The sequence below is a fragment of the Melopsittacus undulatus genome, chromosome 8 (genome assembly GCF_012275295.1).
Source record: "Melopsittacus undulatus isolate bMelUnd1 chromosome 8, bMelUnd1.mat.Z, whole genome shotgun sequence".
Taxonomy (NCBI): Eukaryota; Metazoa; Chordata; class Aves; order Psittaciformes; family Psittaculidae; genus Melopsittacus; species Melopsittacus undulatus.
In genome coordinates, this window is record NC_047534.1 from 14,013,848 (window position 1) to 14,032,629 (window position 18,782).

The 18,782-nt window shown below is 38.5% G+C and overlaps 1 protein-coding gene across 1 annotated transcript in view; it reads right to left on the reverse strand.

Moving 5' to 3' along the window:
• The window catches only part of USP7 (ubiquitin specific peptidase 7), a 72,896-nt gene that overhangs the window by 30,484 nt on the left and 23,630 nt on the right, over window positions 1–18,782 (reverse strand). The window contains exons 2-6 of the mRNA XM_034065644.1: window positions 9,567–9,671; window positions 3,631–3,829; window positions 1,607–1,745; window positions 816–904; window positions 4–112 (exon numbers count right to left, since the gene is read on the reverse strand). Coding sequence (XP_033921535.1) covers window positions 4–112; window positions 816–904; window positions 1,607–1,745; window positions 3,631–3,829; window positions 9,567–9,671 — 641 coding nt within the window. The remainder of the gene's footprint in view (window positions 1–3; window positions 113–815; window positions 905–1,606; window positions 1,746–3,630; window positions 3,830–9,566; window positions 9,672–18,782) is intronic.

Consider the following 18,782-nt stretch of genomic DNA (forward strand, 5'->3'; position numbering starts at 1 on the left):
TACCTTTCGTAGCTGATTTGTGAAAAATAAAGTCTGTAACAAACTGTTCATGTAACAAGTTGCTCCCTGGTTCTTTAGGCCAACATATCCTGTGTGCTTCTTTGAATCCCACCTAGGAAATAGTTAGTTGTTAAAACAAGATATTCTTTATTAACTATAACAAAGAGTACTTGCTCTAAGGTAGTACTGAGGGTAGGTACCAGCTACTCTTCACTACTACTTCAGGTTCCAGTTAACTACACTTCACTCCTGCCTGCCAGTAGCAACAGTCTTCGCAATCAAACGCTTTGCAATTTTGTTAGGTTTTCTTCTTAAAGATGTTATATATGGTAAAAAAAAAAAGTATAGTGAAAGTGCACTGGAACCCAGAGCTGCACTTTCAATGGCAAGTTTGCATTTCAGTACAACTACTGTTTACAAGTGACATTAAGTAGAACGACTCAGATGAGGCAGTTTTAAAGTATCTGTAAAGCAAGACAAGTTGGACAGCAGAGCCACACATTTCTAAAACCCTTACCCCTCTAAGGTAAGAAATGTTGAAGCTAGATTGACAGGTGTTAAACTACAAACAAATTCATAGAGAAGTTAAAAGTTCCACAAGATTATACTGACTAATGCAAGTTGAAGCTTAACCTATGCAAAAATCTGTGTGACTAATGAAAAATACTGCCATGTGAGAATTCATCAATTAAAGGAGATAAAGTGAGAGCACCTAATGAGAGCTACAAATGTCAATAACACAAAATACTTGAACAATTTTGAGCAACATAAAAATATTAGATTTAAGAATTTTATTTTTAAACAAAGATACTTACGCCACTCCATGTGGAGCATCTGCTTGAACATAGACTTCAAAAGTAACTTTGTCCTCTTCTATGAAGCCTTTTTCAGGATCAGTGACTTCCTGTAAAACAAGAATAACACATGAATATGAAAACTGGAACTTGCAACTTGAATGTAGTGAAGCACTCAGACATCACTTTCTAACATGCAGGCCTGAGCTACCAGCAATAATAAAATTAAGAAGAAAAACTGAAGGGCAACAAGAAAACTGTTCTTCAGCTCAATATACTTTAATTCTTTTTTTCATTTCTGAAGTCAGTAATCTTGTTCCTGGCTTTTAATATTCTGCAGTACTATTTCAATTTTCTGTGGACAGTAAGAGTCAGTAATCAAAGGCTCTGCTGCTTCTCACCAGTATCTCAGACAGATGAAAATGCTTAATAAGCTGTCTCAATTCAAGATAAGCCTTAGTAGTATTTATTACTAGGGCATCAAATACCTGTACACATACACAAAAATACATGCAAATGCAAGAAAATCTATGTTGTTTCGAAATGACATTGACTATCACAGTGAAAAAAAAAGCATTGAAGTATGCAGGAAATAGTAATGAGGGAATATTTAAATCACAACATAAGTAAAAGCCATCTACAACAATTAAGTACAGGAACTTACGAGAAACTGAAAAAGAATCTACAGCAATGACAAAAAAAAAACCCATAGCGTGGAGAAAATCCTTTTCTATAGGTATCTCAGTACTCACAAGTGCAAGTTCAAAACTGCTCCTATCTAGCAATAGGTTAATACATGTCCAATTACTTACACTCCAGGCCATGAAGTTGGAAAAGCCCCAGTCATTTTCCTTATGAAAAAACAAGTGACTAATACGACGACTGAATGATTTTTCATCATCCTTGTAGTTTATTATCTTGAGAACTGCTTGTGCATGACAAGACCATGACCTATAAATACAGAAGAAACATTTGAAACTCAGAAACAAGCTTTGCATAGTCACTGAATTATTTTTTTTATTGTTAGGGATTATGGAACATTACTTTCACATACAGGATTCCCCCCCCTTATTAGGTTAGACAGTTTAGATAAGTTAAGATTTGATTAATTGTTATCAAGGACATGAATCCCTGGAGCTTTCTGAAGTCACATTATGAATATGAATCCGGAATGGAGATTTTCTGAGAGCAACAATGTTGAGAAAATACTGGTCAGGCAACTGCAGGTAGCAGCGACTTAACCTAGATGATGTCTGAGGTGAGCTAATTCTGATCTACTGCAATACAGATGGATAAGCCTTCTCAGTAGTAGTCACCAAGTAGTCTTGGTGTCTGTCTACAGAGTGTGTTTAACTCAGCCTTTCAATAAGGAAAGGACAATGCGATTCTACTCTCCCTCCAACAAGATAAACTCTCAAAAGTGATTTTCTCAGAAGCACTCCTTTATGACTATTCTTGTTCAAATTCATCCCACTTGTGCAAGGCAATAAGACTGAGTATGAGATCACACATGGTCTTGTCACGGCCTGACACAGGGGCATTACTGCTTGCTTCGCTTCTCCAGCTGCACCTTAGTTGATACATCTGAAGATCACATTAGCCTTGTTCTGTGACTACCTGCATGTGAACCACTTCTGTGACTAGTGGTTCGCTAGTTGTGACACAACTTTCTTCCTTACTGCCTGCACCAAGCACTCACCTTTTAGATTACAAATCTGATGGAAAAGAGCAATTTACTATTCAGAGTGAATTACAAGTTGTGTCAAATCTGGCACTAGAATGGAGCTACCCCACTGGAAAGGATACCTATGAGGGTTTTGCACTGTAGCTGGATAAGCTGCAGTAATGTCCCAGAGGTTTGCATTTATCTTTTTCTGTATTATTTACACAGATAGCATGGAGGGCTCCAATAACATGAAGATACTCCAGGGGCTGGAGCACCTCTGCTCTGGAGACAGGCTGAGAGAGCTGGGCTTGTTCAGCCTGGAAAAGAGAAGGTTCCAGGAAGACCTTAGAGCAGCTTCCAGTGCCTAAAGGGCTGACAAAAAAGCTGGAGAGGGGCTTTTGATAAAGGCCTGTAGTGACAGAAGTGGGAATAGCTTTAAACTGACAGAGGGGAGATTAAGGTTAGATCTTAGGCAGAAGTTCTTCCCTGTGAGGGTGGTGAGATGCTGGCACAGGTTGCTCAGAGATGCTGTGGCTGCCCCATCCCTGGCAGTGTTCAAGGCCAGGTTGGACAGGGCTTGGAGCAACCTGGTCTAGTGGAAGGTGTCCCTGCCCATGTTCAGGGGGGGTTGGAACTGGATGAGCATTAAGGTCCCTTCCAACCCAAACCATTCTATTTACAATTCTAACATGCATATATTCACATCTTGCTTGACAGGCAATGAAATCCTTAAACAAGAGATGATGACCTCATACACTGCTCTGCTTCAGTTGTAAGCAGTTATCTGCTCACACACTTTACAGGGTAGGATTTTAGCTCAGTGGGATTAGAGAAGTTCAGTACCACTTCTATTTGGAATAAACCCAGAACTTTTGCCATTCCAAGAAAACTGTCAGTCAAAGACTTCTCCATACCCCCAGCAATCAAACAAATGTATCAAAATTCTACCACAAACTTGAGGATACACAAACTACTTTTAGCTCCTGAAGAGAGGATTACTCTTATGCTTTGGGATTTAGAAAGGTCAGAGGAAAAGCGGGAATCAAATCCCTGTGAGAATTCTTTCCTCTTGCAGAGAGGTAAAATATTCTTTTTAGATGCCTGTATGTCTTGCAATAAAGATTAATGAGTAGCACATGAGGACTCATACAGTAATTAAAAGGGTCTTACGTGGAATCAGATTCAGCATTGCACTGAAGGAAGAATCCTACGCTTTTTTGGTGTGGTCTGTCTGGGTAGAGTCGTGGCATAACCATGATCTTCCATGGCAAATTCCGTACAAAGCAGGGAGGACTGAGAACTGACTCGCTCAATCTGTTGAAGCGTTCCACTGTAAACTGAAATGTTGCTTCTGATCGCCAACTTGTGTCTGGAACAAACACATACACACTTATTTGAAAAGAAAAAAAAAAAAACCACACCAAAAACCCAGCACCAAAACCGAGATGTTCTTCACTCCAAAATGTCATTTTCAACAATCATGCAACACAAACATGTTTTATGTAGTGGGATATTGGAAGCAACCAAATAAAACCCCAAACCCTGACAGGCATGGAGCAACTGAAGTTTTGATTTTTTAATTTTGAAAAACACTGCAACATCCTTCAAGAAAACAGAGCATTCCTTTTGCACACTATTTTCTTCAGTAATTCTTTAGCACTTAATACCACTCTAGTATCTTCTAAAGCAGTGAGTACAACCAAACACTTTACAACCCAAATCATAGCCTACTCTAACTCTTCTTGTTATGTAGTATCTTCACAGCCAAATTTAAGTTAGCTCTTTGCATGAACCAAGATGTGCAAAGGATTTTCACAATCTCTCCAACTGCCCTATTGATACCAAGGCACCATTTAGTTTTTTCTTGCAATAGTATCTTTTCAAGTAGATGAACACCAATTGTTGAGGGGGTTTTGTTATTTTTTTTTCTTTTTAAATCTCATACCAGTTTGCTGAAGAACAGCTCAAGAGTGGGGTCTTCACTGTGGTATGTGAGCATTTTAAACTTTTTTAGTGATGTAAGAAAAAGTTAAATGAGACACTTTTTTTTTTAAAATGGCTTAATTTGACATACACAATTAAACTAATTTTGCCTTCTTCCCATATCCCCAGTTCTTCATATACTACAATCTGTTCTGCTTCTGTTGTACACAGCTGTAACAGATACGGTGACAGCTTCAGGAAGGCACAAGGCTGGGCTCTCTTTACTGTGACATGCCTCACTCACATACAGGGAGGAAAACCCTGCAACTTATCCCAAGAATTTTACAGGGCAGGGATAAACCAGAGTACACACAAGACACTTCCCCCTTTTCCATGGTTCCAACTTCACACCCATGGAACATGGAAAGATTTGCTACTGTGTGTACAGAGGTTCGAGTATCATATGTGGCCCATGGTCAAACCACTATGCTTGCACCACCCATGGGAGATACCAAGCAGATATGTCACAGTGACACCTGAAATCAAAAGCACTGATATACAACACCACCAAGATCCCGAAAATCAGATCACAAAAGGGTGTGACAAGGCGCACAGAATCCAAACATGGATTATTTCCCTGCACTCAAAGTAGTTCCTCACTTGAAGCTTTGCATGGCACCAGGCACTGTTGAGTGATTTTTATTAAAAAACAGGCAAGCCCTTACTTAAAAAATTGCACTCTCTTGATTACCACTTGCAACAGTGTAAAGACTACACACTTCAATACACAAAATTAACAAGTTTTGCCCACTGCTGCTGGGGAGCTTTGGCAGATTCTTCTCCCTTGCAAACCAGTTTTCTTTTCAAGCTGTTGTCCTACTTTTATCTTGATCTTGGCAACACAGTTGATCTTATTTGTGTATGGCCTGACAGCACTAAGCATTCCCACTTACCTCTTGAAAGTAATAGTACTACAGCAGAAACCAGCTTCCTCTCCTCTCTACACCTGCAATGACCTTCACATTACTGTGCATTACCAGCTTCCTCAGTAACAGAAGAGTTCAAAGGATTATTTTGTCCTCTTTTCCCCTGCATGTAAGTGTAGCTAACCAGTAGTCTATCACCTACTCAAAAACTGCTTCCTGCTCATTTTACCTACTCACTCCCTGTTGACAGAGTAGACAGCTGGTATCCTACATCCAAGAAACAGACAGGTTGCACCCAAAGGAGCTGTACACTCTCACACTTGATTGGCAATGGTTAGGAATCAATCCTACATCACTCGTATCTCAAACCAGCTCAAGAACGCCTCCCTGCTCACGATCAAGATCAGTACTTCTGGGCATAGTCTAAGCTTCTGAAAAATGAGCCAACCAAGTTTGCTTTCTGCCTCCTTTGATGCAGCTTTCAGAGCACTTCAGTACAAGGATGCAGCAGCGCTGCCATGGTGTCAGCTAAAAACAGCAGCCCACGCAGCATCTGCAGAGGCTTCAGAGAAAGTTTGACTTATTTCTTGATCTCTTTTCAGGAAAGCCTATGCATGACAGCTCACCAGGAAAGGGTACTCTTTAAAATATTTGAGCAGTGACTAGTAACCACTCCACAGAAATGTAGCCTCATAATGTAAGTCAACCCTAAAACAGAAGTTTCTTTAAAAATACAAAACACAATCTCCTAAAATAACCTCCCTTTCCTTCCAGAAAGCCCATATTTCAGCAAGTGTAATTGATTAAAACATTTGATGAGTATACTGAGCACATAAATAAAACCTTTTTTACTATTTTCACAAACATGTCCACCAGTTTCCATAAAAGACTGCAACGGGCAGCAGGATGATATAGTAGCAGTTGATAAATAAGGCTTCTATAAATCCCTGAACTACAAACATGACATATGACATGTGGTCCTGAACACAAGGTAAAAAGAACAGACCCAAGTGCCCATGCTTGGTGAAGTTACATGCAATGGATTATATCTGCTATATGGGAAATATTTTTTCACTGATGAGTGTCTGAATGTCATGTTTACCACTCTGAAGTGACAAAGTTCCTTCAAATCAGAGATCCATCTACAGAACATGATCCATTTTAAGACTGAAGTACTCTACACTTAAGCAGATTTCTTTATTCTTGTAGTAAATTTGGCTACCTTTAAAGTACACTGAGGTTATTAAAATATTCTGAATCTGAATTATTAATGGAGAAACTGGCTGAATATTCTATGAATATTTTAATAATGATTCACATACAGCATGCAATACTAGCAAATGGCTAAGACCGATGCTTCTGAAAGCCTCCTAGCCACTGCAATCCTTCACAGAAATGAGACTTCAGTAGGTAATTGCAAAGCTGTGAGTTTATGTTTAGCTAGGGACCTTCTGTTTGAACTTTAACTTCCACAATAATTTATTCTGTGTGCTGCTTTGAATACCGATGCACTTGCAAACAAAATTTTATCGGAACCTTCTTTTTATTATTTTTTTACTTTACTTGCAGAAGCTGCTATTCCAGATTACAAAGCCTGGGTCATTAAGTCATTCTCTGTACAAAGCATAACACATTCCTTCAGCTGGTTCTTTTTAACTGGCAAGACATCATACATAGCAACAACAGGTTCTAGGCAAACCCCTTGAGAGAACACAGCCTTATCTGAAGGTCCTGCTGGGTGGTCCACTGCTGCTCCCATTACGTGTTCTTCACAATGCCTGTGGTTAATACCTAGCAAAAGGGGTGAGAGCTGCACTTTCCCCCTTCCCCCCATCTTACCAGTATTTTCTTTTTATGCTGAGCAGAAAGAACAAAATAACCTCAGAAGTCTCTTGAATTCAGAAATTCACCAGAAAGCTGGTTTCTACGATCCGGTTGGAAGCTTCAACCTTTTATCTTAATCTTCACTTTTTTCACAGGAACCATTAAACTCATTAAGATTTTCACTGAAGAGGTACCTAAGTTCTCTTCATGCATTCTTTATCAGCTCAGATTGATCCCACTTGCTACGAATAACAGCAGTGGAAAACACAACATGTTTATCAAACGTCTCTGTCCATTTTTTCCTATCTTGAGAATCTCCAACCTGTCCATTACTTGTATACATCATGCTGCAAACCAGGACAGCAAGAGAGCAATTGCACTCACGTGCAAATAATGCAACAGGAGGCAACTAATCTGATTTATAAGATTTGGAAAAGAGGCATCATCCACTTCCATGATGCAAGTCTTCAGGAATGTTTTTGCATTTATAACATTTTGCAATAACACTGTTTTCCATGTGTCAATGCAAACTTTAACAGCACTAAGATGTAGCCAGACACTCCTTATGCAAATATGATAATGAGAAACTACAAGGATTGCTTAATAAACACATTTTAACCCCAAAAGATATCCCACAGCAGAGTGCATCAAAGCTCCTGACACTACAGAAAGTCCACAAATATATGAGTGCCACTATAAACACAGAATCTTCCACAAGCTTTTTGCCGTACCTGCAGATACTTGCTTCTACCTACTGTGACTCCTTCATATCCAGTTCTCTGAGCTTAGTCAAGTATTTGATACATGACAAAAAACTGGCTGACAGTAGCTTGGGTTAAAAAGTTACTGTTACTCTGAATGAAGAGGCGTACATATGATTACATGCTACCCTGGCCTGGCTTTCATCAGCTGTTTCTGCAGCTTAAGTCCCTTTTGCTTCATTTATGCAAGTACATACAGACCAACCTCTGGGCAAATTTTTGTGCTAATGGCAGGTGTATTATCTATCAGCTGTATTGAAAGCAAACACTTATCGGGTTTTCTACCTATAAACATTACTGAGAATAGAGTTTCTACAGAAGTGTCCTTGCCAGTCACTGTCCACCCATGTGATCTTCCCTCCAAACACCATGGCCTGACAATGACATTTAGCTTCTTTTGTAACAGGTAATTTGATTCTGATAAAAACAGAATTCTCTGTTTCAGCCTCAGCTAGTTACTCTGAGCAAGAAATCAAAGCCCTCTGAAGGAGATCAGGCAATCAGACATGAAAACTTTCACAGATTCAGCAGAACTCATTTTTACTTCATTGTAAGAATATGATCATAGAAAACCTTCTCTTTGGCAATGATATGGAGGAAATTCAATCTTTTGTTCTGAATTTAAACCATATTCTCTTCATGGAACATTACTATTTTCTATCAGTATCCTATTATATGCTTCTTGAATACATGAAATTAAGCACATTTTTGACCTTTAACCACAAACTCTGATTTTTCCTAACCAAAACTGATCAACATTTTGCACAAATCTAACTAAAAGTTTAAGCCTAGTCCTGAATGTACTATCTGCTCACAATACAGCAGAAACAAAGACTCAAAGGGGAAGAAATCCAACTCATACTTTGTCTCCTTTCTCCAACTCAAATTTTATGTAACTCTTAAAGAAAAGCAGTGCCCCCCATATCCTCTCCTATAAAAAGAAATATCATTGTACATTTTCCTCACTAAACAACAGACTTAAGTGAATAAAACTTATCCCTCTTTAAATAAGCCCAGACACATCCACTTCAAAATTATTTGATCTTCTGCAAAAGAAAGAACCCTGTACACCCCTATTTTCATTGAACATACCAACAAAAAAGTTTCACAAACACATTCCCATTTGTTAACTGGATATTAGTACATACTTTTTCATTTGCATTTGCAAGTAAAAGGACATCAGACCTGGGGCAGGGTGGCTGGGTGGGGGGGAATGTTCTTCACCAGAACAGTTACCACTGACTTACCATACCATGACAAACACTGATCACAGCTGCCACCTGACAAGAGAGTGGGATAGATAAGGATTCTAAATGTCCTGAAAGAACTGCATAACTGATACAATTACCATTCAGCCAAGCACCAGGTGCAGGCTGTTTAAAGGGACATTTATCACAAAATATAACAATGGACAGTATCACTTTCAGCAATTTTAAAATTGCCTAGGAGAAGTAAGAGGAAAAAAATCCCAAGCCCTCAGATGCTTAATCCTATTGTATAGCTATGCTAAATGGATGCCTACACAGAAAACCAGCAGCCATAACTACAGAGGGTTTCATTTTTTTTAATGAGCTGCAGCTCAGTTGACACATGTAAGACTGGGACCATTTTATCCTCAAAAATCATAGAAATAAGCCAACAAATCACAAGGTTTTAGCAAGTATTTACTTACCATCTTCCATATCTTCTTCAGTGTTGTTATGTCCATCAGCCATTGCTACATTCCCATTAATGACAGGATTTTGAGTAATTCTTGGAGGATCGTCTGTATCTCCAGCTAACACAGAAAAAAAACCCAAAAAGTAACAATTAATCAGCTACACTAGCATTTCTGTTTCAGGCAGTGCTTATCAGACATGCAAATGGAATACTTTAGTGCAAAACAGCAGACACAAAACAATGGTACTGATACCCATCTAATCGTAAAATTCCTCAAATAGGTAAGTAATTGTGGATGAAGCAAAAAGTCCACATTAATGTGGAATATAAATACAAAGAACAGAAACTTATTCTGAAGTTTCCAAATTGTCTTACAGTCAGCATCTTACTGTCAAGTCTCATAAAATAAAAACAAACTTTTAAATTACTTTTTCTGGAGTTCCACATTTCTATATAGGTACAAATTTCAAATAGGAGACTTTCTAAATCGGCTATTTATTTTAAGACATCTTTGGTGTTACTTTAAAAACAAACAAGCAACATAAACATTTAATCAAATGTAACAGTAAGACTTAAATTTTACTTGGGCAAAATTGGAAAGGAAATCCTTTATTATCAGGCACATTTCTGAGGTAACATTTTCCAGTTTCTAGCCATCACTACTATGAAGTTTTGCTCCAATAACTATTTAAAACATGTGTAAACACCACTGAAGAGATATGAAACAACTCCATGAAATAAGCCCCCATGATTTTAATGATACATTGCTTCGACTGAACAAGCATCTTCCTGATTTATCCAACAACTGAAGAAAACCACCTCCTATTGCTGTACAACAAAAGCTGATGGATCATTTTAGCATAACTACAGGGAAGTGGATATATTCTTGAATAAACTGTTTTTCATACACAAATTGTAAAACCTATAATCTTTTGCAACCACCCCAAGGATAAGCACACCTTAAAAGACACTCTCTGAGAAGTTTCTCTGAACTACACCAGTCCTGCTGTTAACTTGTATATTCCGCTGCACCACACCAACCCCATGCCACGCCCAGACACTGGTGTAACTAATAACAATCTTACACACAAAAGCTACACACGAATTACTGGCTGTGTCGGTCATCAGGGCCTCAGGTTACCTTCTCCTTCAGAATTTAACTATTCCCGAGGAAACACCGAGAGTTCTGCCAACGGGAGTCTGCCTAGTCACGCTGCTGCCCCTGCCTGTCAGCACCCTGGACAGCGCCGCCCCCCCACCCATGTCCATGCTCCCGCCTGCGGGCCATCGGTGACGGCCACCGATCCCTTTCCAAAGCTAGGGAACTAAGGCCAAAACCATTGTAAGCCACACAAGAAGCAAAGCAGGATCAGTTGCATTTGCTTCACAGACCGCCCTCTCCTCACAGCCACGCTGAGGTGTGTGCAAAGAGCTCCTGCAGTCTCATTCCGATTCATAGCACACAAGATACTTTCACAGCCAGCATTCCTATTCTGATTATTTACTCTTCGAGTAAAACCACAGAACTGATAACCACTGCCCTGAGCGTGAACAGAAACAGATCAGGTTAGAGATTTACTTCTGCATTAGAGCTACAAGAGATGATGCACATGCTTAAACACAGGTTTTCAAAAGCTTGCCAGGATGTAGCAGATCCCGCTAAGGCACCAGTGAAATGTGAGTGCTGAAACACAGTATGCAGCACCCGCAACAAATTGTGCACCCTTCTTGAGTACAAAAGTAAAACATAGAATGCTTTAAAGCTCTGATTTTCTAATAAAAAGCTTTGCAGAAGGTGGGCTCCTGAGCAACGCAGCTGCAGAAGCCCCCATCAGCAGCTCTCACAGCACCAGTAGAACAGCAACTTTAATAAACTTGAAGCAAACAGAGCTGAATTACAACAAAATTTAGGGTGGCTGGAGGAACAGGTTTGAACTGCTGCAACTAAAGAACAGGAAAAGTGACAAAAAGAAGAGTATGAAGGAAAGATCCCTGTGGATTTCCACAGCTTGCCTTTTCCCTTGTTATCTTTGAACAGCATGGTAATAGTCTAACAAGGAAGCTGTCCCCTGCATCACTCCTGTCTGGGAGCATACAGCATGCCTACCGCAACCCAACAGTTGCTTACACAAAATTAATACTAGGATTTTTTTTAATTAATTGCAAAGTTATCATCAAGGCAACTCAGTATCTAGAAACAAAATGAAGCAAACACCTGAGCAATAGTCAGTACTTCAATAAGAGCTCATCCAAAATACTCCTTTTAACTGAGGATTTAAACATTGATACTGTATTTTATGGGGAAACACTGTCCTTAGGCTAAGAAAATGAAGAGCTGTCTATGAGATACTGCCCTACATTCCCCAAAAGTATAAATGGTGTTAGAGAGAGGAGGGAGAAAATGCCAAAGAGATCACAGCAAAAGCATTCAACTTAAAAAACAGAGGCAGCTTCTGAAAGATACTATTAAATAAGATAAACTTAATCATTATGTCAGAAAAAGCAGCAGTGACTTACACGTACTGACACATTTTGTAACACAGCTTTCAGATACAGAACCCAGACAACGTTAATGAGTATGGTGGCTTCTGTGAATAAGGAACATTTTTAACTTCTAACAGAATTCAACTATTACAGTAAATAATTTGCATGAGCAAAACAGTTCTTGTTTAACATTTTTTAGCATCAGAACAGCAAAATTTATTTTCAACTTCAGCACTGACAACCAGCAATTTATGTTTTCTTCTGGTCCTTCACAGCTCATTCGAAAAAACTGTCAAATCCTACCAAGAGTTAATTAAGAAACCTGTTTTCCTCTGCCTCCAGCAGAATGATGCCAAAGATTTATTCAAATTATACAATACGGGATTAAAAAAACAAACAAAACAAAACCTGTCCACACTGGCCAAAAAAACCTTCCTACCAAGCATATCACTTCATACAGCATTGTCTTTAATGCAGCTTAAACCACCATGTGTCAACATCACCCCAGTCATGTCAGCTGTCACCTCCTAGACCAGAATACCCAGTTTTAACCATGTCCCTTGTATAAAGACACAGTGCATTAATCAATAAAAAACTTAACATAAATCACATAAATTAAGAAAGTATTACAACAAAGCATGAAGTGACCTAATGAATAAGCAGTACTTTTAACTCTTTAAATACAGTACTGCAAAATATTAATTAAAAAATAGCTTTCAAACGCAGAATTTCAGACACTTGTCAGTGTTTGGTGAAGAGCACTGAAGCTGCTTTCTACCTCCCCAAAACGCAACACACACAACTCGTAGATACTCTTCCGTCACAAAAAGGAATGCAAGGCAACATGAAATGATGACAATTTCCTCCAAAACGTTTAACATTTATTGTTATATATAGTTTTCCATCTACCCATTCCACTGAATTAAAAAACAAGCAATACAGCTTGAAGTTCAAAGGGGGTCTCTGCCATTTGCAGGTTAAGCCTTCCAAGAAGAGGCTTTTAAGATATTAATGGTTTGAGCAAAGTGAGAGCATTCACTTATTTACTGAAAGAACATGAATGCTGAAATGAAATCAAGTCTAAAACTTGGCATGTGTAACAGCGAAGAAAATGAAGCATGGCAATAGATTTGGGAAAGTTAGTAAGAAGCGTCAGTCACCTTACACAGAAAAAGCACTGGCTCACATATAAATAACTCTGCTAGTGCACACTTCACATTGCTCATCAACTAGGTCTGTTGCCGAGGTGTTGAGATGAAAGCTTGAAAGCAAAATGGTTATGGCAACTGATGTGAAGGGAGAAAGAAAAAAAAAGGCACGACAAAATTCTCTAGAACTACAATCTTGCCATGACCTTACAGAAAATACTAAAATAAAAACCTCCTTGTTATGAACTATGACCTCAACATTATCATACTCAGATACACTGTTAAGTAATCAGAGCAAAACCAGCACCAAAAATTAAGAGACTGTACTCAAAGAAAAGCTGTTCAGATGGATTCATCTGGTTTAGTAAGATGAACTCAATGTCACTGAAAGACCTACTGCTTTACTGTTCTACTGTTTACAGTAAGTAAGTTAAATCTACAGGGAAGGAATATCAAACAGTTTGCTATTTTTATTTTTCCTGTTAATGAGAAAGCAGAACAGATTTTTGTCAAGATCATGTGGCTTTTGACACAACCTAAGTCCTGTTACAAGACAGGAGTACCACAGAATTTCATCTCTCCCCAAGGTATAGGCTATGCTGCTCAGCAGTAAACATGCTTGCAATCACATATGGACAAAAGCAATGGCATAACTCCACTATGGCAGCAGTTAAATTACAGGACACTGCTACTACTTTAACAATGATGACAGCAGCTCCTAACTTCATAGGTTTCAGTCAAAGTGTTCAAATTCTGAAACATTATGTTTGTCATTAGATTTCAGATCTGGCAGCCACAGCGAAGAAACTGAAGCAGTCTCTCTAGTTGGTTATGAAACATTTCTCTTTCATTTTGAGGTTAAGGAGACCACAATGGAGAAGCAATAGTGATATCAAAAAACCTGCTTACAGTTATCATGTACAACTGCCTCACAATGGAAACCACTAGTCCTGAGGACTTCTTACATGTCACTACAGACGATTTGCACAGGTCTCTGTGCAGAGCTGCCACAGCAATCCCAGAAGCAGCAAGGGAGTTGCACTAAAGATTAGCAGGCATTATTAGGCTGAAGAGAAGTCAGTCATTCACTGCTGCCTACAGTGTGAAGACTTTGGTGAACCAAACTTCATATCCAGGACTCTGCGTTTAGGGGAGGAAAGCTGAAAACACACAAGTTTCTCCTCTGTTGCTGGACTAAATGCACGTTCAAATTCAAAGCCTTTATAAAAGATACTAAAGGGCATTTAAATACTTTTTGTTTAAATATAAACAGAACAGTATGTACAGATATGATGATAAATTGGGCAGGCATGAATTACGATGGATAAGTGAAGCTGCAGTAAACACTAAGAAAAGGGTCTCACTGAGCAAAAATGTAAGATGGTAGGAGGTAAGAATAAGTCTGGCAATGTAAATCTCACTGCAAAATGAGTAGTCAGACTTGTAGCAGTTAAATTACATAGGCATAAAAGGATATCAATTGCACACTTAACATGTAGTCCAGGTCCAGCTTTGCACCTCAGTTTCAGAACCACTGGACCACTTGAGAGTGGAGGAACCTGCAAGGATGCACAGGCAACTCCACTGAGCCACTTATCTGCAGCTCTCTAACTGCTTAACTCCTCTTCAGTTGAGAGGTGTGAAACATACTATCACATCTTAAAGAGTTTAAAAATTAGGTATTTTTAAAAGCATTGGTATCTTAAATACATCAAACAAGCCTCTAAAAGTTTAGTTTTTTTAAAAGAGTTTTAAACCTAGACATTTTAAAATACATCAGTATTTTAAATACACCAAATAAATGTCTAGGAGTTTTACTACTTCAGTGCACATTTCAGAATGTCAGTCTCTCATAGATAACACCACACAAGTAGAAAAAAAAAAACCTCCAACATTGCTAGAAATAATGAAAAAACATTCAGTAATTTCAAGCATTATATTAAATATAACTTCTTTTCCCACCAAATTGACCTTTGCTATTTTAACTATTGGGCAGCATATAAAAATGTGTACTTGAAAAATTCCTGAGGTAGTAAATTCAGTGCTTTCTGAAGCAGCTATTGAACTGTGGTGGTACAGAGGACACTGATGAGACTCAGTCAGAAAGCCTTAAAGCAATAGTATCACTTCTTGAAAGCAAACAGAAAACTTAGAATAACATGAAGAAGGTGAAGAATAAATATCTGTCTTTAATTGGGAAAGGCAATGAGAACCAGTAACTTCACAACTGCCTGTAGCAGACTTCCCAAACCATGCCTGTAAGTGATCTACAGTTACTCTACTGAACCAGTGGCAGTGCTTTTTAGCACCTCACAAGAAAACCTGTGGTCTCCAGGAACTTGCTTCTGCAGAAGTCTGAAAACCATTGCTAGAAAAGCCAGATTAATGAGCATTACTCTTAGGAGACAGGGTCTCCTGATGAAATAAAGAAAATATATAAATAATAAAATAAATAACAATAACAATAACCTCCCAAACAAAAACAAGACAAAAACAAAAAAAAAACCCCGAAGAACCCAAAATCAAACGAAAGCCAACCAACCCCAAACCAAAGCATTTCCACTGGAAGAATTCAGCCTTTCAAAAGTAAGAGAAACTACCTGGCCTGTGATCCCTACCTGCAGTTACAGTACAAGCACCACTTACGCACAAAGGGTCTCAGGAGAAAAGGAATCAAATTAGAAGTGTTCTACACAGTTTCATTTTGTCAAGACAGTCCTAGGCCGCTGTAATGAAATTCTGAACTGATTTCTGCAGTGTGGCTGCCTTTCAAAAGGCGTCCAAAAGTAAAGCAATCCATCTCAAACATTTTTGAAGGATGAAACAGTAACAGAAACAGGGATTCATCTGGCCAATAGGATGGGGAGAGGGGAAAGGGAAGTACTGATGTCAGGTGTAGGTAACCTCTGCCACAGATGTTTCCATGGCTTATAAAAAAAATCATGTAATATACCTTTAGAGCTAGACGTTAATTCTCAGATCAGCAAAAGGGTGGATAATTTGCTTTTATTTCATTTATTATTGTTCTTCCTTCCCAGTTCATTACTTGATCTGGTGTCAAAAGGTGTATCTCGCAATGTAAACCTCTAGACAAGAAAGCTATGAAGGACAATGACTAAAGCTTAAGGGGAAAACGCTTCTAGAGAAGTATCATGAGGCAAAAGGCAAGTTCACAGATTAAGGGAGAAAGGTGTTATGAGCACAGGAAGTGAGATGATTTGTAGCTAAGGAGACAAGATTTAAAAGTTTTCAACGTTTTCAAAATTTTCCTTACCAAATTTATGAAGGAAGAAAAAACCATATTGCAGAAATGACATTTATTTACTAGAGAGCAAGTATCCAACATCAGGCCTTTAAAAAAAAAAAAAGGGCAAAAACCAGAAAATAAAATAGTATTGTACAGACATCTTTTGCCCTCTAATTGCCACCTGAAAGAATTACTGCATTATTGACTGTGAATTGCAAATCCCCCCCAGGAGGAGATGATGCTACACAAGACCGTAAATAAAGAAGGAAACATTGCTGGGATGGGACGACTTCCTGCAAGCAGACTCATCATCTCTGCCATGTCTACAAAACATGTAGCAATGACTGGACAGACAGTAACGCTGCAGCCACCACTTATAGAGATCAATCATTATATTGCTGTTGCCTTGTGTTCCTATCATTATGTCTGCCTGTCCAAAGGGAACATGTCAACAAAACACAGGATGGCCTGACTGGTTTTAAATTGTGCCTGCTTACCTAGTGAGTAATAGAGAATAAAGTTATTAATAAGTTACATGACTATTCTGGGATAAAACAAAGAAGTTATGCATGAAAGATACTGGCCTGTAAGACAAATTATATCTGAAACATCATCCTACTGAGTTATCTTTATGTGAAAATAAAAGAGAGGTACAATGTAACTTTTTTGATAGAAAACCAGCTGAGAACAAATAACCCACACAGAAATAGATATTGCTCTACAAACTAAGCAATTTGCTGCAACAACTCATTTACCTGCTTATCTGTGTCTGATGGCATTTTACAAAACAAAATTTTAAGTCTTAAAAAAATCGATTAACTTCTTATAGACATGCATAAAGCATTTAAGGTATTATCAGTGCAACTACTCAGTGGACCCAAAACTGCTATTTAAGAAGTCACCCTGAAGAATTTACTAAAACAAACAGTGACTATATTATTGCCTCCTTTCAGCAGTTTAACTCATTGCGTTATGAATAATTCAGTGTCAAATGAAAGACTGCATGAAACAGAGTTCAGTTTGGACACTAACAACACACCTATAATTATCCAGCATATTTACAACTTCATGCTCTTGCTGAAGGAGTTTGTACAGCCTTTAAGAACTTTTTCATACACTTTTTAAGCTGCAGGTGTTTAACAACTAGGGCTAGACAGCAGCACCAACATGAGTTTTTCTTCAGTACAGTGATGTCATTTATTAGAAAGACACCAACCTGCCTGCCTCAGACACTAACCTCGTTTTATCCATTCTTCAGTGCCACAACCCCTCCTTTGCAGTCATCAGGGTAAGAGGTCTGCTGAAAAACCTTTCACAGGTCCTTTTCTTAGATTGATGAGCCTTCTTAGCTTAGGTTTCAGTTGTAAAAAACTATCATACCAGGAGGAAAGGAAGAAAGACTGCTTCTGGTTCCCATGTAATACCCAAAATCCAGTAGCTAGAACAGCTGACAAGACAAATTATTTCCTTCCACAATAAGGAAAGGCTGAAACATCAGAAGTGTCATGACATATTATGGCAACAGCTATGGGACTTGCACTACCTTCCCTTTGCTGTATCTAGAGCAGCAAGGCTACAGAAGCAACTATCCTAACTCGTCACATCTTGTCTCCGTGCATTCCAGAGATGGTAGTATGATTACATCTTTGCTGAAGACAAGGCACTCGGTCCCAACCTACTGAACACACCCTAAACAATGTGCTTTTCCAGTATCACACCCCTCTTTATATTTTACTGCTTTACTGAGTAATGGACTTATCTCTTGCAACAACAAAAGCTAAGCTCTTCAGCAATCATCACTAGAAAGGATGAAAAACTACTCAAATTAAAATGAACTTCTGACACAATGAAGAAAAGGATATACTTGCAACAGGAGCCAGAGCATTCTGAGCATCACAGAGCATTTCTGTTTGTACATGATGCTATACTCAGCATGCTATAGCACTTGGCATTTTTTTAAAAAGACAACTACATAGCAACTAAAATGAGGTTTTTTTGGATAGCAATATGAGCACCTTATGGGATCCATGATTATGCTCCTTTCCTTGTTAAAGTATGGAAAAGCAAACACCTTTCACCATCTGGACCAGCCTTTTAGGGATCTGTCAGCTACCTACATTTTCAGAACTACTTTCTGTATCACTGTCAGACCATTGTGTCAGAAAGTTTTGGGGTATGTCTCTTAAAGTAAATACAGTAACTGAATGCTTGTTACATACTTAGGCAGCAAAAGGTTTTTCACCTTTGACAGCAATATAAAATGTTGCCTTACATGATTTTGTATGATTACATATACCACTTGCCCAAACTAGCTATGAAGGCAGATTGATTCTAAGTACTTTGTTATAAA